Source organism: Piliocolobus tephrosceles, chromosome X (assembly GCF_002776525.5).
Source record: "Piliocolobus tephrosceles isolate RC106 chromosome X, ASM277652v3, whole genome shotgun sequence".
NCBI lineage: Eukaryota > Metazoa > Chordata > Mammalia > Primates > Cercopithecidae > Piliocolobus > Piliocolobus tephrosceles.
Window position 1 is genome coordinate 93,580,982 of NC_045455.1, and position 24,057 is coordinate 93,605,038.

General features: G+C 38.2%; 1 protein-coding gene across 8 annotated transcripts in view; it reads left to right on the plus strand.

Moving 5' to 3' along the window:
* Window positions 1–18,376, plus strand: part of ZDHHC20 (zinc finger DHHC-type palmitoyltransferase 20) — an 89,983-nt gene extending 71,607 nt beyond the window's left edge. Inside the window, exons 9-14 of one of the 8 annotated variants that reach the window (XR_002726062.3) lie at window positions 3,430–3,556; window positions 8,695–8,784; window positions 10,138–10,253; window positions 12,644–12,721; window positions 14,264–15,826; window positions 16,620–18,376. Coding sequence is in view for 4 of the 8 variants with exons in the window: in XM_023190650.3 (XP_023046418.1) it covers window positions 3,430–3,556; window positions 8,695–8,784; window positions 10,138–10,253; window positions 12,644–12,681 (371 nt within the window). In the remaining 4 variants the exon portion in view is untranslated. Of the gene's footprint in view, window positions 1–3,429; window positions 3,557–8,694; window positions 8,785–9,741; window positions 9,787–10,137; window positions 10,254–12,643; window positions 12,722–14,263 lie in introns of all 8 variants that reach the window. The other 7 variants (XR_002726061.3, XR_002726064.3, XR_002726063.3 and 4 more) reach the window with 7 other exon arrangements.
* The last annotated feature ends 5,681 nt before the right edge of the window (window positions 18,377–24,057 follow it).

Sequence of the window (24,057 nt, forward strand, 5' to 3'; positions counted from 1 at the left end):
CCCTGTCTCAAAAAAAATTAATCTATGAGAGATACACAGTAGATTTACATGCTTTAAGGAAGTTTGTTCTCAAACAAGAAAACCCTTACATCCTCAATTACAGCTTATCTTTTAGCTAAAACATAACAATATATGTCATGTATATTCTTTTTTTTTTTTTTTTTTTTTTCTTTTTTTTGAGACAGAGTCTCACTCTGTTGCCCTGGCTAGAGTGCAGTCATGCCATCACAGCTCACTGCAACCTTGACCTCCTGGACTTAAGCAGTGTTCCCACCTCAGCCTCCCAAGTAGCTGGGTCTACAGGTGTGGGCTGCCACACCCGGCTAATTTATTTATTTCTATGGAGATGGGGTCTTGCTCTGTTGCCCAGGTTGGTCTCAAACTCCTGGGCTCGAGTGGTCCTCCCACTTAAGCCTCCCAGAATGCTAGGATTACAGATGCAAGTCACCCTGCCCAGCCCATACATATTCTTTACTTTTTCCCCACAGTTAAACACATTTAACTGGCATATGTTCCATGACTGAAGCTAAGGAGCAGTGCTTTTGCTATGCCTCATTATTTCCATCTTTGTGTCAGTTGTCAGTGAGACTTATGTATTGTATCACTAGTATTAGCATTTATTTCTCTTTTTGTTTGATCATTTTAAAAAATGAACATGTAGGAGGAAAAGTAAGGTATTCAAGTAATTGGACAAACATTCCCCAAACAGCAGTGGTGGCATCGCTCACTGAACTGCTGACATGTAAGAAGCCCTGCTTTGCTTTAATTGTAATACCCATGTATCTGCTAACATACCAAGACACAGAATAAGGATTTTTATGGTAATGTTTTGTAAAAAGTTAAAATCCACCTGCAATCTAGAGCCATATATCTGCCAGATAAGTTGGAGGGAAACAGTTTTTAATTATAGAAAGAATAAGGGATTTGGGGTGAGACATGTAGATGCTTTAGTATTGGATCATTTTAATGTTGTGTTATCGAGCTGTGTTGTAAGTTATGGTGGGCTTCCAGTGTGAGGATTTGTTCCTTCTCTTCCAATTCTGTCATGCCTTCATCCGTTTTCCATGTAAACAAAATTTCTTATCCCTATTAACTACTCTTTTTTTGGTCATCTTTATAGAATATTCTGCCATCTCTTTACCTCCAATTGAAAATGACAGAAAGGCAGCCTACAGGCGAAGTCCAGCCCTTAAGTTCTCCCCAACCAATAAGATCTGTGTGAGCGATTTCACAAAGAAGACCAGATTTCTTCTGTTCAAAACTGATGAATCTAGTGGGAGTAGGCCTGTTTTCCCACTCGGCATCAGTGAAATGGAGCTAAGCAGGGGTGGACTGCCCAAGATAGGGCATGGATTTAGATAGGGTGTGGACACTGTCATTTGCCACAGGTCTTGCCAGTCGTGCCTTTTCTGTTTCCTGCCCAGCTCCCGCAGGTATGTGAGAGACTGGCATTTCTAGGGAACCTGCTGTTGTCTTGAACAATCTTTTTCAAACTTTTTTTTTTGCCAGTGGCCACAGTAAGAAATGTAGCATTTCGTATCGTGACTTAGAACTTGCACAAATATTTATAAAATTATATAAATAAAATAAGCAAAAGTTTCACAAAACCTCTTTAATCTCTACTATATGCAGTATATTCTGATATTTTCTTCTCTAGTTTCTTAAAAGGAAATGTCGGTTGCAAGTCACTCAGTTGATATTGTGGTCTGTTAAGGTGTTTTAACCCACACTTTGAAAAAACATTGCTTAGCACACCACTTTTTTACAGCTTCATCTCCCACAGCCCTGGTCTTCAGCTAGTTCTTCACTGCTACATCCAGATGTTTGTTCTTGGATCTTCTGAGGGTGTCTCACTCTGCTGCGTCACCTCTGTCTTCTTCATAACTCACCCGCCCACCTTAAGATCGTTTACCCTCATTTAGTGAGTTCCTGCATTTCAGCTAATTTCATGATCGCAAACAGGCAAGCTAGTCCCTTTGCTTCTGATCTTTTTTATTGCTTAGAACTGAAGTACCTCTGAAACTGAAATTTTACACTCGAATATGTTATTCTCTGTTTACTGTATTCTGATGTACTTCCTGAGTCTTCTATTCTCCAACAGTTTTCTCCTAAGTTTTTCTTTCCCTTCTGGTTTTATTTCTCACTCATGTCCATTCTAGATCCTATGATAAATGACTTTAACAGGTCTTGACAAAAACAGCTCCTTACATCTTTGGTGCCTAGACTTTCTCCCATCATTCCTTTGCTAATTCATGGCTCTGGTTACCCAGCCATCCTCTTTATCCCTGTGCACAGTGGGGCTGTTGAAAGCTGTCGAAGGATGTCTTCCTCCATAAGGTTTGCTATAGCTGCAGATTGAAGATGTTAGGCCTCACCGAGGGCCTTGGCTCTGTTTGGCCGTAATGTCACATGTTTCTGGTCAGGTCCCTCACCGACTACCCAAGACGGTTATTCCAGATTTTCATAATTCTCCCACTCTCCCTACCTATTTTATGAGTCCCTAGTAGAAAAATTAGGAGTCACAAGTAAACTCTCATCTTCACATCTTTATAGCCTCATACAAACATTTCTTCTTTCACACCTATCACTCTCACCTGTCTCTAACTTCTGAGGAGGAAAGATGCCTTTTCTGGTATTCAAGGTGAATCTTTACAGCTTTCTAGACTCCTTCCCATCTCTTCTAGGATTCCTTCTTCAGTGTCTAGTTTCCTTGTTTGTATCGGCAATCCCTCCCAGTGCCCTGGGTTCTCATCCTTAGCTTATAAAACACACTGAGGTGCATTCTGTTTTTAAATTAAACATTGTTTGTGAAGCCTGTATCTTTCTCCAGACCTCACTCTACATCACTTAACAACCAAGCTTGAAATAATGGTCTGGTCACCCTCAGCTTGCTCACCTTTCCCTACAAGCACCCCCAAAGCACATATATGCCCCCCATCGAGACAAAATTAGCTTCCTCCACCTCTGTGCTCCCAGTACAACCTGGCTATGTTAGCACTTATTACATTGTAATTTTGCTAGACTCTAGGTTCTTCAATAGGAATTTTATGTAATTTATCTTTGAATCCCAAATATCTGGTACGAAGCTATCAGGAACATAGTAGGAAATTCATAAATAATGAGTGAAGTTGCAGGAGTTAGAATATCTTGTAGAAAAAAAGCCAAGAGATACTGGAGCACACAATACTAGATTTTCAGTAATATTTGATAATTGTTTTGACATGTTACTTTATGAGGTTGATGAAATATTAAATGTGTTATTTTTTCCCAAGTTTCAGAAATTTATCTTTTAATTGCCACCAATATGTTATTTATTTTAAATTATATTTATAATTTTTTAATGTCAAAGATATAAGCAAGAAAATGGTACTTCCCTTCTATAATTTTTAAATAGATTAATTAGTTTATATATGTATGTATATTTAACAGAATCATTCCGTGCACCCACGTTTTCATACGGGCCTGATGGAAATGGTTTCTCTCTGGGATACAGTAAAAATTGGAGGCAAGTCTTTGGTGATGAAAAGAAGTATTGGCTACTTCCAATATTTTCAAGGTAATTTATAAAATGTGGGTCTCAGGGATTATGGCATCTGTGGTGGTCTTTTTCTGGTTAAATGTCTTCAGATTTAGAGAATATAATATATAATGATATAGACTTTGAGAATGAAAACTCAAAATTTTTTATACATAAAATATTTTATTTTTCATTTTTTAATTAGATAAGGTTAAGGAGAGTTTATATATTTGAATGGAAAGTAGAAGAAAAAGATGATTCGCTATGAAAATAAGATTTTTTTTCTTCAAAATGCAAATAAGTTTGAAATAAAGGATTATAAAAATGTATAGTTATTAGCCACAACTTCAAAGATCCTATCACAGAAATGAATTATGTATTCTGTTGTGTCCTAAATCAAAGAAGACCAACGACGTATTGCAATTTTACCCCAAATGTAAATGAGAGTGCATTCTTGAGATGATTGATAGTTTCCATTTCTTTCCCATTTCCATCCATTTTACACCAGCCCTGTATCAAAGTCATCATAAAGAAGGAAAAAATATTTGAAGATTGAGTGACATATTTGTAAGAGTTACGGATTTTTTTTCCCGAGATTAACTGAATTGCCTTTTTTTGGTCTGAAAATGACTTATTTGCTTTCATTTTTTAAAGACATTTTTGCTTGGTATAAAATTCTAGATGTTGGCCAGGCACAGTGGGTCATGTCTGTAATGCCAACACTTTGGGAGGCTGAGGCAGGTGAATCACTTGGGGCCAGGAGTTCAAGACCAGCCTGGCCAACGTGGTGAAACCCGGTCTCTACTAAAAATACAAAAATTAGCTGGGTATGGTGGCACACACCTGTAGTCCCAGCTCTTCGGGAGGCTGAGGCACAAGAATCGCTTGAACCTGGGAGACAGAGGTTACAGTGAGCTGAGATGACACCACCACATTGCAGCCTAGGCAACAGAGCAAGACTCTGTCTCCAAAACAAAACAAAAAATTTTAGATGTTGCTAAATGTTATGTTTCTGGGTTGCATTTTTTCTTTTCTTTTTTTTTTTTGAGACGGAGTCTCGCTCTGTTGCCCAGGCTGGAGTGCAGTGGCCGGATCTCAGCTCACTGCAAGCTCCGCCTCCCGGGTTTACGCCATTCTCCTGCCTCAGCCTCCCGAGTAGCTGGGACTATAGGCGCCTGCCACCTCGCCCAGCTAGTTTTTTTTTTTTTTGTATTTTTTAGTAGAGACGGGGTTTCGCCATGTTAGCCAGGATGGTCTCAATCTCCTGACCTCGTGATCCGCCCATCTCGGCCTCCCAAAGTGCTGGGATTATGGGCTTGAGCCACCGCGCCTGGCCTGGGTTGCATTTTTCTAGTGAGAAATTGTGATAACTCTTATTTTTGTTAGTCTATATATAATTTTTTTTCTATGCTACTTTTAAGACTCACTACTTCATGCAATTTGATTATGATACATCTTGATCTAGTTTTCTAGTTTCTTGTGCTTGGGTTTAGTTGAACTTTTTGGATCTGGTTTTAGAGCTTTAATCAAATTCAAAAAATATTGTTAACCATTATTTCTCTTGTCGTCTCCTTCCCCTGTTGCTGTGGGGACTCCAGTTACACGTGTTGTCAGTCACGGTCCTCCCACAGCTCACTGATGCACTGTTCATTTTGTGTCTTTTTTCTGTGTTTCATTTTGTATAGATCCTATTGCTGTATCTTCAAGTTCATTGGTCTCTTTTGTATACTTTATCCATTCTCATGTATTCAAGATTTTCCCCCTCCCATTGGTTGGAACACAGATTACTTGTTTTGAAGTTATTTCCTCTAAACAGAAATTTTGAAGTTATTTTCTGTAAACAGCGAATTATAAGTTGATAGGATTTTGTTGTTATTTTTTGTTTTCCTTCCTTTAAAGATGTTCCATTATCTTCTGGTCTGCATTGTTTCTAATGAAAAGTCAGCCTGACTTTCATTTCTTTATTTCGTTGTTTGTAAATACTATCCTTTCCCCTCCTGTAGCTACTTTTAAGATTTTATCCTTATCGGCTGGGTGCGGTGGCTCATGCCTGTAATCTCAGCACTTTAGGAGGCTGAGGCAGGCGGATCACAAGATCAGGAAATCGAGACCATCCTGAAACCCTGTCTCTACTAAAAATACAAAATATTAGCCGGGCATAGTGGCAGGTGCCTGTAGTCCCAGCTACTTGGGAGGCTGAGGAAGGAGAATGGTGTGAACCCGGGAGGCGGAGCTCGCAGTGAGCCAAGATTGCGCCACTGTGCTGCAGCCTGGATGACAGAGTGAGTCTCTGTCTCAAAAGAAAAAAAGATTTTATCCTTGTCATTGGTTTTAAGCAGTTTGATGAGTTCCTTGGTGTTTATCCTCCTTGGGGTTCATTAGACTTCTTGGATCTGTAAGTTTATAGTTTTCATCAGATTTGAATGATTTTCATCAATTATGTCTTTATTTTTTTCTGCCTATTCCCCTCTTTTTACCTCCTCCCTGACCAGCTTTTCTGGTACTCTCATGTATACACATGTTAAATTGCTTGATAGTGACCCACAGGTCATTGCTATTTTGTCCTTCTCTGCCATCTTCTTTTCTCTGTTTGCTACATTTTGGTTAATTTCTACTCTGCTAATATCCATAAGTTCACTGATCTCTTCTATAATGTCTAGCCTGCTGGTAAGCTTTTCCAATGAATCTTTCACGTAAGATTTTAAAAATTATCTATCTATCTATCTATCTATCTATCTATCTATCTATCTATCTATCTATCTATCTATCTATTTATTTAGAGACGGAGTCTTGCTCTGTCGCCCAGGCTGGAGTGCAGTGGCACGATCTAGGCTCGCTGCAACCTGTGCCTCCTGGGTTCAAGCAATTCTCGTGCCTCAGCCTCCAAAGAAGCTAGGATTACAGGTGCGTGCCACCACACCTGGCTAAGTTTTGTATTTTTAGTAGAGACAGGGTTTCACCTCAAACTCCTGACCTCAAGCAGTCCACCCACCTCATCCTCCCAAAGTGCTGGTATTACAGGCATGAACCACCGTGCCTGGCTCAGATGTATTTTTCAGCTCTAGAAGTTCAGTTTGGTTTTTTTAATGTCTTACATTTATCTTTTCATTATATCTATTTTCCTTTTAATTCAAAGGTACATTTATAATCATTTTTAAAAAGTCTTGTTTGCTAATTTTCACTGAAATTGCTAAGTTTCTGATTTTTTTCTATTAACTTTTTTTTTCTTAGCTATAGATCACATCTGTGCTACTTTTCATGTCCAGTAATTTTTGATTGGGTGGTGGACATTTTGAATGCTACTTTGCTGCCTGTCTAGATTGGCCTCCCGAAGGGCTAGGATTAGAGGCATTACTACTGCGCTTGGCCTGAGGCTTGTTTTAAGCTTTATTACGTTGAGTCCAGAGTAGTACTTTCTCTAGAGCTAGTTTAGCACTCCAATAAATATGGAGTTTTTACCAAATCCATGTGTTCAGTGAGATCGCTCCAGTCAAGCTGGGCAAATGTGAATGCTTTCCAGTGCTGTGAAAGCTCTGTGAATTGTTCATCATTCATTATTCCCAGTTGTTCTTTTCCTGGATTCACAAGTGCAGCTTAGTATTTATCAGAAGACTCAGGTACACCACAGTGCAGATTTCTGTAGCCATTTCTCTGCATATCTTGCTCTCTCTCAACTCTGTCCCACAGATTTAAGCCACCTCAGCCCCTCTTTTTTTAGACAGAGTCTCACTTTCTCTCAAAGTGAGACAGGCTGAGTGCCCAGGCTGGTGTACAGTGGTGCAATCTTGGCTCACTGCAACCTCCGCCTCCTGGGTTCTAGTGATTCTCATGCCTCAGCCTCACTAGTAGCTGGGATTACAGGCGCGTGCCACCACACCCAGCTAATTTTTGTATTTTTAGTAGAGATGGCATTTCACCATGTTGGCCCGGATGGTCTTGAACTCCTGACCTCAAGTGATCCACCTGCCTCAGCCTCCCAAAGTGCTGGGATTACAGATGTGAGCAACTGCACCCGCCCCACCTCAGCCTCAAAACTCCCATCTCTCTCATCTCAATTCGGTGAAACTACCTTGTTCTGCTTGTTTCCCACCCCCGTAGTGCCAGGGTCCTGGCAGAAAGCTGTACCTTGCTTGGTTTTGTTTTCTTTTTTTCTGAGACCACAGTTCTCTGCTGCCTATTTTCAAAAAAAATAATTTTGTACTGTTCAGTTTCTGACTATGTACAGTTTGCCAGTTATTCCATCTTGGCAAGAAGTAAAAGTCCCTGTAGTATACAGTTTTGATGTGTTTAGATAATATGAAAATAAGGCATAAGTGTGCTCTTTTTAGACTGTAAGCTTCTTGAAGGCAGAAAGTTTCTTCTCTTTTGTTGACTATTTCCTGTATCTGTAGTGCTTAAACTAGTACCTAGAACATCATAGGCATTCAGTAAATATTTGTTTAATGAACATTGTTGAATAAATAAATATGTGGAACTTACATCATGAATTTCAGCTTGAGCCTGAATGATCTCATAAATGATTACGATAAGCAGGTCAGTTACTCAAATACTTGAATGCCTATGCTTGGGGTGCTATACTAGGCATCAGAATCTTAATAGGCACAGAAGACATTGTTTCTCAGTGTATGTAAATTATAAAAAAAAAAGGCCTTATGTCTGCAATGGAGGTATTAGTCTGTTCTCACACTGCTAGTAAAGACAAAGCGGACACTGGGTAATTTATAAAGGAAAGACGTTTAGTTGACTCACATATGGCTGGGGAGGCCTCACAATCATAGTGGAAGGCAAGGAGAAGCAAAGTCACATTTTACATGGTGGCAGACACAAGAGTATGTGCCAGGGGAACTCCCGTTTATAAAACCATCTGATTTCGTGAGACTTGCCCATTATCACAAGAACAGCACAGGAAAAACCCGCCCCCACGGTTCAGTCGCCTCCCAAGGGGTCCCTCCCCTGACACATGGGAATTATGGGAGCTACAATTCAAGATGAGATATGGGTGAGGACACAGCCAAACCATGTCAAGGTATAACCCCTAAATTAGAAATCTTAGGAATTACTTCCTTATATGACAAGTTATGATAATTTATGCCTTGTCTCTGAAAAATGGGTGTTAAATTTGACCATTTTGATTTAATTTAACATTATTTAAATTATTACTATTTTTCATTATGCAGCTTGGGTGATGGTTGCAGTTTTCCAACTCGCCTTGTGGGGATGGATCCAGAACAAGCTTCTGTTACAAACCAGAATGAGTACGCCAGAAGGTGTGCTTCTTGTCCTTACGGTTTTCCACATTCATCATAAAGCAAACCATGTACATGTGTTGTGTGTGCATCTTATGAGTAAATACAGTAGTGATTTAGTAAATCAGCATAGTTAGGGAAAGAGAAATTTAATTTTTTTTAACTGTGGGTTAATAAAGGTATATGTGCTAATAACCATAAGTTTTTATTATCTAAACCAGAACACTTAAGAGTAGGAAAGAATATGCTTGTTTATTAATAGTTAAACCAGGATAATCGCATAAAGCTGGGAATGTCTGGGCTGGGAAGCAACTAAGACCTTTCAAGATTTGATTAGGTTGGTTTATGTCAGTTATGTTTTTTCAAATAAATTAGTCATTATACTAATCATTTTATTTTGACAAACAAATTTTAATATACTATCAAAATAATGAGAATTCAAAAATACAATTTTTTTTTGTTAATTCATCTTAGAGGAAATTTTCCCATAATATTTGCGTGGCAAGTAAACTTTCATACATTCAGTGTAACAGTTCATTTTAAATGAAATTTTAAAGAAGCTAGAGATACTTCTGTCCAAGTAAAACATTCCTAATTTATTCATTACGGAAATAAGTTGTAGGAGAAGAGGAATGTTAAGTTCTAAACTAGCATATTAATATTGGAAGAACCGTTAAGTCTTAGAATGTAGCTTAGACCTTTGAGCTCTAACATTTGTTAGGGTTCTGGCCAAGTCACTTAAATTATGAGCCTCAGTTTCCACCTCTACGAAATGGGGATAATGATACTCACCACCGAAGGTTATTATTGAGATAATGTATATAAGGTGCCTGGCATCGTGTCTGGCCCATAATAGGGAACCAACAAATATTAGTTTCCTTTTCCTCTTCCTTTCCTTCCTCCATTCCCTCCCTCCCTGGATCTTTTAGCTAGAAAAATAAGTCTACGCTAAATCACTGAATCATTTTTTCCCCTTAGATCTAAACTGCAGAGGTAGAAAGCAGAAAACTTGGGAAATGACAGGTAATTGTTTTGTACTGGCCACAGACATAGATCCCCACCTGTCCTTGCACTGCCTATGGCTCCCGATTAACATATTAAGAACAGTTCAGACTGGCCTCTGAAGCTTTTTAGATTTTGACTAATTGTTTTCATTGGCAGCGTTGGAATACAGATTCTTGGGTCTAGAGAGCCATTTAATGGGGGGTTGTGGGCATATTTTTATTTTGAAGATAGTTTTTTCAGAGTACGAAGATCTCATGAGTTGCCCTCACATATTTAGGAGAAGGAATACTAATTTGCTGCTTATTAATTTATTAAGTATCCATCGTTGAGCATTAAGCTATTTATTAAGTTGTTTCCTCTTCTTTTCAGTAGTGGCTCAAATCAGCCTTTTCCTATCAAACCACTTAGTGAATCAAAAAACCGTTTGTTGGACAGTGAATCTCAGTGGCTGGAGAATGGAGCTGAAGAAGGCATCGTCAAATCAGGTAATAGTTCTCATTCGAAACACTGCTTTGGTTCAAATGAAAAGCTTCAGATATAATACATGTGGAAAACTCAAAATAATGTAACATTTTAAAAATACTAAAATATGTGAAACTTTTAAATATATGCTGGGCGCGGTGGCTCACGCTTGTAATCCCAGCACTTCGGGAGGCCGAGGCAGGCAGATCACGAGGTCAGGAGAACAAGACCATCCTGGCTAACACGGTGAAACCCTGTCTCTACTACAAATATAAAAGATTAGCCGGGCTTTGTGGCAGGTGCCTGTAGTCTCAGCTACTTGGGAGGCTGAGGCAGGAGAATGGCTTGAACCCGGGAGGTGGAGCTTGCAGTGAGCCAAGATTGTGCCACTGCACTCTAGCCTGGGCCACAGAGCGAGACTCCGCCTCTAATAAATAAGTAAGTAAGTAAGTAAAATATGTAGGGTGTTTGTTGTTCTTAGTAGCTTCTCTGAGGAAGGGATAGAGCGAGGAGACTATAGTGGCTTATGTTTTTTTCTGTGCAACTGCAGGTTTTTGTTAACCCAGCCACATACTTCTCCACACAGATGTGGAAAGTTCTTTTGGCATTGGCTGTTCTGAATAAGCAACGTTATTCTTTTTTTTTTTTTTTTTTTTTTAGATGGAATCTCGCTTTGTCACCAGGCTTGAGTGCAGTGGCATGATCTCTGCTCACTGCAACCTCCACCTCCCGGGTTCAAGCGATTCCCCTGCCTTAGCCTCCCAGGTAGCTGGGACTACAGGCGCCTGCCACTGCACCCGCTAATTTTTTTTGTATTTTAGTAGAGACGGGGTTTCACTATGTTGGCCAGGATGGTCTTGATCTCCTGCCCTCAGGATCTACCCGCCTCAGCCTCCCTCAGTGCTGGGATTATAGACATGAGCCACCGCGTCTGGCCAGCAATGTTATTCTTTAGGGTCCCAGCTTTTGCTTAGTTGACAATAATTCTTAAAAAGCATTACATTCTTTGCTGCCTTAGTTTAAAAAGAGCACACTGGCCAGGTGCGGTGACTCACGCCTGTAATCCCAGCATTTTGGGAGGCCAAGGTGGGCGGATCACATGGTCAAGAGTTGGAGACCAGCCTGGCCAACATGGTGAAACCCCATGTCTACTAAGAATACAAAAATTAGCCGGGTGTGGTGGCACGTGCCTGTAATCCCAGCTACTCGGGAGGCCGAGGCAGGAGAATTGCTTGAACCCGAGAGGTGGAGGTTGCAGTGAGCCGAGATGGCACACCTGCACTCCATCCTGGGCGACAGAGTGAGACTCTGTCTCGGGGAAGAAAGAAAAAAAAGAGCACACTGAATATATTTTAACCTTTTTTAGGTGACTCTTAATCGTTTATGAATTGAGGATTTAGGTATGGAATAGACAGCAAAATTGAAGTGGGAATTTTCATCAGACCTGGGTTTAAAATATTGTCTGGCTACTTAACTAGCATTACAGCCTAAAACACATCTGAGGTCACTTTTGATGGTAATAGTAATAACACTGTGATTATCTCCTTGCACTATAGATAGAAAAGTGGTTTTGGGTCAGGCACAGTGGCTCACACCTGTAATCCCAGCACTTTAGGAGGCTGAGGCAGGAGGATCACTTGAGCTCAGGAGTTGGAGACCAGCCTGGGCCACGCAGCCTATCTCTACCAAAAACTTTGGGAAAAAATTTTTCTAGGCCTGGTGGCATGTGTCTGTAGTCCCAGCTACTCGGGAGGCTGAGGCAAGAGGGTTGCTTGAGCCTGGGAGATTGAGCTACAGTGAGCTATGATCAAGCCACTGCACTTCAGCCTGGATGACAGAGCAAGACCCTGTCTCAAAAAAAAAAAAGGAAAAAGAAAAACGATTCCAGGCATTTAGCTCCATTTGTACTAACTGTAGCAAATACCCTAAACACCCTTTAAAACACTGTTTGAATTTCTGAGGTTTTTTTGTTGTCTTGACTTTTAGCAGCATTTAAAACATTCTCTTAAATAAGTATCTTTAGGATCTTCATTAGGATCGTTACACCTTTTGTATAAGGTCAAGGAAAAATCCCAAAGCTCAAGGCCAGCCTAGGCAATACTGTTGAGGCCCATCTCTAAAAAATAAAGATCTAGGGAAAGGTTCATTTTACGAACTTCTTAATTATTGCTGTTTAACATCTTTAAAGCCAGTGGGTATTTCCACAAGGATAAACATAAAATCAAAGTTTTTGACTCCTAATGTTAGCTCTTTACTTACTTCTGGGTTCTATAAGAAGACAAATAGTTGACACCATAAGCCTATTTTGTATTTACATAATAGTCATTTTTGCTGTAATCAATTTTACCATTTAGCCAGAAACTTAATACTTCTTTTTATTTTGGTCATGTCATACATAATTATGTGCTTACAGGGACAAATAACCATGTAACAGTGGCAATAGAAAATTGAGTACCACTTGTTCATAACTAACCATTTGAATAAGAGCAAGGTAAGACAGTGTAAAGGTAATCCTTGAATAAATGCAGCTTATTTTCATATTTCATAATCTTTAAACAATTTGCAGTTCTTTTTTTTAGTCTTTTTAATTGTATCAGCCAAATTAGGCAGTACAGGAAAGACTGGAATATAACATCTGCCAAAATCTCATTTTCTTTATTCCTTATAGCACAATCTTAGCAACTATTTGTTGGTAAATTAATGAAGAAACTAATAAAAATAGTTTAGGACTGGTATGTGGACCACTGGCCTTTTCAGTAAACAGTACCCTATTAATTAAAGAAAAAAAGGTGGCCAGGCAAGGTGGCTCGCACCTCTAATTCCAGCACTTTGGGAGGTCAAGGTGGGAGGATCACTTCAGCCCAGGAGTGAGAGACCAGCCTGGGTGAGATACTTATATTAGTATAGTGAGACCTCATCTCTACAAAAAATAAAAAACTAGCCAGGTTTGTGTTGATGCACACATGCAGTCCCAGCTACTTGGGAGGCCGAAGTGGGAGGATGACTTGAGCCCAGAAGGTCAAGGCTGTAGTGAGCCAAGATGGCACCACTGCACTCCAGCCTGGGTAACAGAGCAAGGTCCTGTCTCAAAAAAAAGAAAAAAAAAAGCGACTTTTGTCCACTATTGAGGAAATTCAACCCAGAGAAAAATGACCAAAATTAAAGATTCTAAAAAAGAATTAAGAGGTTTATTTATGTTATATGGTTTGTAAAAGACACAGCAAGAGAAGATTGCTAAGTAGTAAATTACCACAAGCATGGAGCTTAACACATTTATCATCCTGTTCCTGTATAACAAGAGTTTGTTTTTCTGAAGGCGTCTTATCTGGAGTGTCAGCTAGAGGAGCATCTGTTTCCTCCCTTGTGGGCTTGTCCTCAGCAGTTAGGCCCTTGCAGGGGACCTTGAGCCTGCGTGCAGGGATGCAGCCAGAGCCTAAGACCCAGGACAGAGTCAGATCACAGGCACTCGGGGTGGAGGTCACGTTGGGCAGAGTGGCTGCAGTCAGAAGAGGAGCTGTATGACCCACATACGGTGATCGTGAGCCAGGTCCACGTCACCAAGAGCTGGAGCCGTGGAGTAGTGCTTGGTGTCCGGACAAGCCCTCAGGCCGAGGGCTACGTTTCTTCTTAGTGTGGGCGGAAGAATTGCTGATGCTTGTGGTGGTTGAGAATCTTCAGCTGCAGGTCTTTTAACAGTTGCTCTGGGAAGTTTTCTACATCTTGCACCAGTCTTAGGACAGCGTACGTGGACCAGATGTCTTCTCAAATGATGTCCAAGTTAGCAGTCTGGGAGTACTGTAAGATTCTCCCTTTTAAAATACTCTTTTGATTGCTTCAGGGGAAGAAAGTAATACCCCCTCATTTACTGCTACAAAAATCTTTATTATTATAATATTAGTAGTGTTAAGGACTTACTTATATTCCATCTTGTTATATTAGTAGCTTTGTACCTTAGCCCACAGAACCATTTAGTAAATATTTTCAGAAATAAAAAAATCAAGTTTTAACCAACAATTTGTTTCTTTTTTTGTAGGTGTATGAAAACATTATAGACTGATATTTTCAATTTTCATGTGCAAGAAAATGATCAATGGAATGAAATAATTGAAGTATAACAGAAGATATATTTTTAAAAAAGAAAGCCTTTGTACAGTTCCTGGGATCCACAGAAGCACTACTCCAGAGCAGAACGATGCCTTAATCTTCAGTGTCCATTTGTGCAGCATTGACTTAGAGCTACAAAAGTGACTTAATATTATTCTGGAAATAATACTTACCTGTTATGAGATGCTATAATACGAGCTGTCATCACATTTTAACATGCATATGTATTTTTTGATACCTGAATTACATTATTAGAATTAGTATCCATATACATTTTCACTCTAAAAACACAAGCTTGAAAACTTGAAAGTGAAGTACATCTCGGACAAATGGTGGCTGAAAGTGAATGATATTCCAATTACTGTTGCTTGTACTATATAAGGAAAATGCTTTTTTAAATTGGGTATTTGCTAATTTATAATTGCTATTTTATACTTTTCAACATTTTTAATAACTTTTATTGTTGGCTATAACAGAAGGATTCAGATATCTAAATGTCATTTAGAACATAGAACACATTGGTCTAATTCATCGAAAGCTTAGTTATAAGCATTAATACAACCATGTAGTGGAACAAGTGCCCAAGGCTTAAAGGGAACTCGGCAGGATAAGAACTATTTTGGGTTCTCTCTGCTATTTTATCACTTTTGTTGTTGAACTTTCAGGGGTATGTACATGGGCAGAGAAACACAAAGGTACATGTGCTGGAGAAATACTGCACACAGTAGGAAGAAGTATAAGTGTCCAGAAGAAAAGCTAAGAGGAATATTGTAATCTGTTAAAAAAAGAATAGTTTGAGTTTTACCAGTAGTTAGAATAAAGCATGCTATTGACTTGACTTTCAAATTTCAGGGTAGGTAATGACTAAAAATTATTTTGAAACTTTTTTACAGTAATACTGTAACAGCTTAAAACAGTGACTTAAAATGCAATTCAAACTAGGCAAAAAAACTTTAGAATAAGTTTTCCTCCTGGCTCTCAGTTGGAAAGTCTAACCTGAGTGGTCATTTTACATTCCCAGTCTCTGAGAAGTGGATTCTACTCTTAGATGCACAGTCTCAAGTCTGACTTTCTAACAGCAACCCCTTTATGCCTAGAAACATTTCTCCTTTTTCCTTTTAAATCTAATCTAAGCGACAGGAGTTGTTGCGTTAACTCCAAAGAAAAGTACAGAATAAACAATGTCGAAATGTTACTCCTCATTTACACCTTTTAGTCAGACACACACCCCCCGCCCCCCCGCAAAATAATCGATTGCTTCCAGTTGGTGGGTGGAGATGAATCTCAGCAGCATCTGTGAGTACTGCAGGTTGGAGTTTCCTGTCTATAAAATGGGACTGCAGGGGAGGGGGTGTTGTGGACGAGTTGGACTGGATGACTTCTAACATTCTGCGATGCCTAATTTTGCAAAATCACCTTTCATTCACCCAGTACATTTTTTTCTTCTTTTTTCCAGGCAGTCTTGCTCTGTCTCTCAGGCGGGAGTGCAGTGGTGGGATCTTGGCTCGCTGCAACCTCCACCTCCTGGGTTCAATAGAGTCTCCTGCCTCAGCCTCTCAAGTAGCTGGGATTACAGGCTCACGCCACCAGGCCCGGCTAATTTTTACATTTTTAGAAGAGACAAGGTTTTACCATGTTGACCAGGCTGGTCACGAACTCCTGACCTCAGATAATCCACCCGCCTCAGCTTCCCAGAGTGCTGGGATTACAGGCGTGAGCCACCGCGCCCGGCCCCAGTAAATTTTTTGGAGTACCTTCTATATGCTCAACAATACACTAGGAATAGCTCTATCATTTCCTAGTACAGCATAAATTTTATGGTTGCTACTGTAGGTTTAGAATTTGTTGTTTATAATTTGGTCTAATTTCCATCAGCCATACTAATACTAGGTTTTAAAAGGAGGCAACTTTTTTTCTCTTTGGACCAAAGGAATGAGTTAGCTTTGAAAACACAGTTTGGAATACTGTAGTATGGATTCTTCTACCTTTGTTTCAACTCCTTAGTCTTAATAATCTCGATTCTAGCAAACTGGAATGAGAGTTAGAGATATCAATTATTGCTGGGCATGGTGGCTCATGCCTATAATCCCAGCACTTTGGGAGGCCGAGGCTGGCGGATCACCCGAGGTCAGGGGTTCGAGATTAGCCTGGTCAAAATGGCAAAACCCTCTCTCTACTAAAAATAAAAGTTAAAAAAACCCAAAAACTGTCCAGGCATGGTGGCACACTCCTGTATTCCCAGCTACTTGGGAGGTGGAGGCAAGAGAATCACTTGAACCCAGGAGGTAGAGGTTGCAGTGAGCCGGGAGTCTGGTGCACTCCAGTCTGGGTGACAAGAGTGAAACTCCATCTCAAAAATATATATATATCAACTACCAACTAAAAACGTAACTTCCCAGTTTGGCAGTTTGCATATTATAAGGAGATAAATGTTTAAACATACTTGACTACTTTCAGAAATGTTCTCCTGGTACTTTTTGTGAGTATTTCTACATTCAGATCAAAAGATTTGCATGTACCTGGCTAACGCCAAGGAAACTTTATTTTCTTCTTCACTATTATGCACTTTCATGGTAGTATAGTGTTTCTCAGTTCTTTTAATTTTTGTTATTTAACATCTTATAATAGCACAGCAAACATCTTTTCAGAAATTTTCAGTTAAAGCCTTTGAATTATTTATCTTGGGTTTAATTTACAGCCAGCATTTTGCCACATTCTAAATAATATTTAGCTGAACTGATTCATACGTATTAATGGCCATTCTAGCAAAGGCCTACAAGTGGTGTGGGAATCAGGGAAAGGCTGCCTCTTTGGTATTTCAACTGGTATTGATTATTGTTATCAACTATTTGGGGAGAAAAAATCAAAATGAAGCCCTGTCAAATTTTATAAGTACTATCTTTGGTCCTTCAAACACTTGAACATTTGTGATGACACCTTAAGAAAAATGAAGTTCAGGGCTTACCATTGCCATTAAAAACAAATTAGGAGACGTGGTTTACCTGGGAACAAATTTACTTAAATATTCAGTACCTAAAACCATGCCAAACCAAAGAGCAGCTGCAGTACATTAGTTATTTTAAATGAACAAGTTTACAAAGTTTATTTTCATCTATACGTGAGGATGATTTTTTAAAAACTTTTTACATATTAGTGGTTATGATCCAATGTGTCATGAGTGAATTTAACTGTAAGGTGATTTAAATCAAATATGCAATGTTTACTTGAATTGTATTTCTATTAGCAGATTTTGACTATGTTTACAGGACTGTTTAAATTAAGGATTATCAGGCATGTGAGATCTCCTTTCAGTTATCTTTAAAACAGATGTATATTAAGGGCTTAGAGTTAGGATCTACATATTCTGGGCATTGAATAGGCAGTAACTTACAAATAAGTTTTGCTTACCTTTTGTTCTAGGGACTAGCACTGCTATCAATGGAATGTATTTTTAACTAATCTGTTATTAAGAAAGTCATATTTTTGCATTTCAGCCAAAATAAAGACCATCTCTGATAATCTGTTAGAAACAGATAATACATGTCTGAAATCCATATGTTTCATATGATCTAAACTGTATTTTCTGATTTAAATTAAAATGTAATATAGATTCAGAAAGGTTCATATTTTTCTAATGACTTCATTCTATATTATTTTGTTAGGTTGCATAAAGAAGCAAGGAATTGCACTTGTATTAAAAGATGAAGAAAGCTATTAGGTATATTTGTACATGACTGCAAATGAGTCTATGCCTGTTTAAAAGAAAAGATGGACACTATTTTAAAGTGAGCTTTAATATGCTTTTATATAAACAGATTGGAAGTACAGTTTAGTTTGGTTGTGTTTACCTAACAAGTACCATAAGCCGTGTATTTGTTCTTACTTGTATAATCCTAGCCTGTGACTTAATGTTGACGCTTTGCTTTGTCTTTTGGCTGGCCTAACCTACATTGACATGTACGCAGAACATTTTACAACTCTTTTTTTTCAAAAGTCATAATGAATTACTTTATTAATAAACAAATAAAGTCTTGTATTTGAAGTGTTTTCTTTGTTATAAAGTGGTATTTACCAAATGAGAGAATAACCATTATTTTTATCAACTTGAAAATCTGGTAAAATAGTGCTTAGAGAAAGAGATTGGCTAATAGTTTAGGGAAACCACCTTTAAGATAGGTATTATTTTAGTGCAACAAAATTGTAGTTTACTTAGGTTTATACAAAACCTAAAGAGTTTAGCAGCTTTTTACTGAACATAATTTAATTTCAGAAGTCATTTAGGACCTTGAGGACCTTCAGATCACTGTAAGTTGTTGAATTGTGATTGTTAAAATGCTGAATAATGAATAGATTTCATTATGTAGAATTCTTTTAAGGCATCTGTGTTCCAGTGCTCTTCCAAAGAGGCCAAGTTTGTTATTGAAGCCATGTAAAGATTTCGTGTAGCTATATTTATAAAAATTGAAGTATCTCCATGAGAAAGGAAAGATCTTGAAGACAGGTAAAAATATCAAATTGCAGGCTGGGTGCAGTGGCTCACCCCTGTAATTCCAGCACTTTGGGAGGCCGAGGTGGGTGGATCACTTGAGGTCAGGAGTTCGAGACCAGCCTGGCCAATATGGTGAAACCCTGTCTCTACTAAAAATATAAAAAGTAGCCGGGTATGGTGGTGGGTGCCTGTGATCCCAGCTACTCGGGAGGCTGAGGCAGAAAAATCACTTGAACCCAGGAGACAGAGGTTGCAGTGACCCGAGATCATGCCACTGCACTCCAGCCTGGGTGACAGAGCAAGCCTCTGTCTCCCCCCAGAAAAAAAAAAAAAGTCAAATTGCCAAAATCTACAATCTGCATATAATATGGTCCCACTTACGAGTTTTACAGTGTCCATGCTGTGTGCCTGTGTGTTCAAACTCAGCCTATTAATCGAGTATTAATTACACTATTATTATGTTCTCATAGCCACCTCCTGTTGCTATTGCAGTGAGCTCCAGTGTTGCGGGTATGCACTTAAAACGCCAGGCGACGCCCATCGTCTCCACAGGAGGAGTTCGTCTTGCCGGGAAATCATGTTTCACGGTGAAAGTGATCTCATGGTACTCATGTCGTTTTCTTTTTAAAATTATTTGTATGAGGCATAGTAGGTATATATTTACAAAATACATGAGATATTTTGGTAGAGGCATACAATCAATGCATAATAATTACATCAGGGTAAATGTATTCATCACCTCAAACATCATTTCTTCCAGTTACAAAGCTTACAATTATACTGTTTTATTTTTAAATGTACACTAAATTATTGTTGACTGTAGACACCCTGTTGTGCTATCAAGTAGCAGATCTTATTTTATCTAACTATATATTTTTTTACCCATTAACCATCCTCACCTACCCCCACCCCCACTACCCTTCCCAACCTCCAGTAAAACCTTCATTCAATTCTCTGTGTTCATGAGTTTCATTGTTTTAATTTTTCGCTCCCACAAATGAGGGAGAAGTCTTTCTGTGCCTGGCTGATTTCCCTTGACATAATGACCTCTAGTTCCTTCATTGTTGTTGCAAATGCAGTATCTCATTCTTTTCTATGGTTGAATAGTGCTGCATTGTGTGTATGTGCGTGTGTGTGTATTGGGTGTGTGTGTGTGTGTATAATCTTCTTTATCTATTTGCCTGTTGATGGTCACATAGCTTGCTTCCAAATCCTGGCTATTGTGAATAGTGCTGCAGTAAACTTGGAAGTACCAATTATCTCTTGCACATACTGATTTCCATTCTTTTGGATAAATACCCAAATGCTCTCTTTAACATCTTTCCACACTGGATCCATCATATAATTGTGCATAACAGCAGCTGGAACTGACAGATATGTAGAAATAATGCTGCTTTTCTCAAACTGCTGAGCCACCTCTTCATAATACTTGGCTATGGCGTCTGCCTCTCCTGATGGGGTACAGGAGCAAAGACTGGTAAAGGGGGATTGCTGGATCATACGGCAGTGTTTTTAGTTTTCTGAGGAAGCTCCACGCTGTTCTCCATAGTGGTTGTACTAATCTACATTCCCAACAACAGTGTATGAGGGTTCCCTCTTCTCTGTATCCTTGCCAGCATTTGTTGTTGCTTGTCTTTTGTATCAAAGCCCTTTCTAGTGGGGTGAGATGTTATCTCATTGTAGTTTTGATTTGCATTTCCTTGACGATCAATGATGTTGAGCACCTTTCTATATACCTATTTGCCATTTGTATGCCACTATGTGCCTGTTTGCCATTTCTTCTTTTGAGAAATGTCTATTGAGATATTTTGCCCAAATACCAGATTTAAATCTGATTTAAAATCAGATTATTAGATTTTTTTTTTCCTATTGAGTGGTTTGATCTCCTTATATATTCTGGTTATTAATCTCTTGTCAGAGGGATAGTTTGCAAATATTTTCTCCCATTCTGTGGGTTATCTCCTGACTTTGTTGGCTGTCTCCTTTGCTGTGTAGAAGCTTTTGAGTTTGACGTGATCCTCTTTGTCTATTTTTGCTCTGGTTGCATGTGCTTCATGGGTGTTACTCAAGAAATCTTTGCTCAGACCAATGTTCTGAAGTTTCCTAAATGTTCTCTTTCAGTAGATTCATAGTTCGACATCTTAGAATTAGGTCTTTAATGCATTTGATTTTTGTGTGTGATGAGAGACAGGGGTCTAGTTTCATTCTTCTAAACATGGATATCCAATTTTCACAGCCCCGTTAATTGAAAACACTGTCTTGTCACCAGTGTATGTTCTTGGTATTTTTGTTGAAGTGAGTTCCCTGTAGATGTATGAATTTATTTCTGGCCTCTCTATTCTGTTGTACTGGTCCATGTGTCTTTTTTTATGCCAGTTACCATGCTGCTTTGGTTACCCATAGGTCTGTAGTATAATTTTAAGTCAGATTATGTAATTCCTTCAGTTTTGTTCTGCTCAGAATGACTTTGGCTGTTCTGGGTGTTTCTGATTCCATCAGAACATTTTAGGATTATTATTTCTACTTCTGTGAAGATATCATTGGTATGTTTATTTGTTCATAGGGACTTCATTGACTGTGGATTGCTTTGGGTAGGATGGACATTTTAACAATATAGATTCTTGCAATCCATGAAAATGGAATATCTTCAATTTTGTCTCCTATTCCATTTCTTGAATCAATGTTTTATAGTTCTCACTGTAGAGATCTTTCACTTCTTAGGCGAAGTGTATTCCCACATATCTTATTTTGTTTGAGCTATTGTAGATGACAACAGTTTCTGATTTCTTTTTCAGATTTTCAACGTTGGTATATACAAAGGTTACTGATTTTGTATGTTTATTTTTTTATCCTGCAACTTTACTGAATTCGTTTATCAGTTCTTAGGGGGAGTGTTTAGGTTTTCCAAATATAAAATTATGTCATCTTCAAACATGGGTAATTTTACTTTTTCCTTTCCAAATAGATCCCCCTTGTTTCTTTCTCTTGTCTGAATGCTGTAGCTAGGACTTCTTGTATTTTTCATCATGTTTAGTTTGATAGTGTAAATCATAGAACCCAAAGAAAGTACCACTAGCGATGCATAAAGTGCTTCCAAGAAGCAGAGAAATAACATTATAAGAAAAAGCTGATTTGCTTGACATGTACCACAGTTTGAGATCTGTATCTTTGCCTGCATTTTCAGACAGATGATTCATCTCAGAAACATATGAAGTAAGCTTACAGTATTGATAAATTCAGTGCAGTACTGTAAATATACTTTATCTTCCTTATAATTTTCTTAACATTTCCTTTTCTCTAGCTTACTTTTGTAAGGGTAACAGTAAGCAATCTATCATGAAAAGTATTTGATTTTTAATCTAAGTAAAATGTATGTATTATGAAAGTATTTGTGACTGGGGTATAACGAACTAATAAAATCTATTACACATAGGAAATATTTAGGAGAAGAGCTTTTGTAAGAAAAGAAAATAATAACATTAGTAGTTTCTTAGTTCAAGTCATGTAAAACTGTACATTTTACGTAGCGTTAATGAAAGATAATATAAGATTCCTCCAATAAAGGCTTCTCCCTTTATCTGATGCTGAGTTATTCTACAAGGCCTGTCTGATGATGCTATTGTCATTTACTAATTTTATAAAGCCTATCTATGAGGTTTTTGTCACAGAAGCGGTATGGAAAACTGTCTCTCAAACTATTCCTAAACCTGTTAGGAAAATATGTCTTTATACCTAAAATCTGTGGAGGTATTGGATATCACATCATTATCACCACAAAGTATCTACTATTTCAGTATGCCAATATTAATTGTATTTTTGTCAGATTAATCCAAACCGCATAACACATATATGTTCTCTATTATCTAAACTTAAAATAAGGAATTTTATTTATGGGTTTTTTTTTTTATTTAAGCAGTTCTCAAGTTTGATCCAGCCTCTGAAATTTTTATATGAAAGATTTAATAAATGATGTATCATTCTCAAAATAATGTCTCTTGTTTAACTTAAACATTATAAATAATATTTTACATATTACAGATGCAGCAGGAGTTGCAAGACAGTACAACTACAGAGATACAAAAAGGTATGTTACCAATGTTTATTAATTAAATTAAATTCATTGATTTCTGAAATAAACTATAAATAGTAAATGGCATCCCTTTCTATTGTTTGGTTTATAGATAATATGTTAAATATTTTTTCATACATACCACTAATGAAAGATGTGAAAGCATTAACATTTATAATGAAAAGTATACTTAACCCGTCGTTAATTCATCATGTTCCGTAGCTTCAGAGAAGGCTCAAGAAGTCTGTGTATCTTTTTTCCTCTGGCTCTACATTTTCTTCACTTCTGCTATCCCTGTGGACCTGCCAGCCGGCACACTGAAACTGTTCTCAGAAAACAAATGAATCACTGACTTCCCGGGTTTATGGTGGTGATTTAAGGCCAAGAGACAGACTCCAGGCTCATCTAGTAACACTCAGGCTACTCCAGTTCAGAGGCAGCCACATGACAGGTGACATTTTAAATCTCCAGTCATTTACTTTGTCATTGGTTTACTTTTGGCCCCAGGAAAGGTTCCAGATTCCTAGCATGGAGTAAAAATGCCCAAATCAGTTTGGCTCCTGTCACGTTATTCAGCCTCATCTCTCATCACTTGCCATACTCTGCCCCTTCACTCTAGCATCTCGCCAAAGTCGGCTACGCAGAACACAGGGACCTTCCTCAGCTCCAGCTCTCTGTATGTGTTCTTACCTCCATCAGAAAAATAAACTAATCTCTAAGATTAGTTTCTAAAAATAAACTAATCTCTAAGAATCTCTAAGATTCAGGTCTTCTAATTTTTTATTGTCTCCTATCTTGCTCGTTCTTTTATCTCCCTTTTATACTGTTCAAATTTTTCTCTTCCCACCATATTTCTTTTCATATGAGTTCTAAAATTTACTATTACTTTCTCCAACTTCTTTTTAAGCTTCTGAAATTTTTCATGTTTCTTCTGCGTTGTTTTCATAGATAATGACTCTTGGTGAAGAATTTGATTTTAGAAAAGTGAGCAGTATGGTGGTTTTAAAATACATCTACTAATTGGTTGACATATTTCTCCCTTGAATTTCCCTCTGTTGAATATGAGCTGGCCTTAGTAACTAGCTTCTGGTGAATATAATATAATGGAATTATATTATATTATATTATATTATATTATATTATATTATATTATATTATATTATAT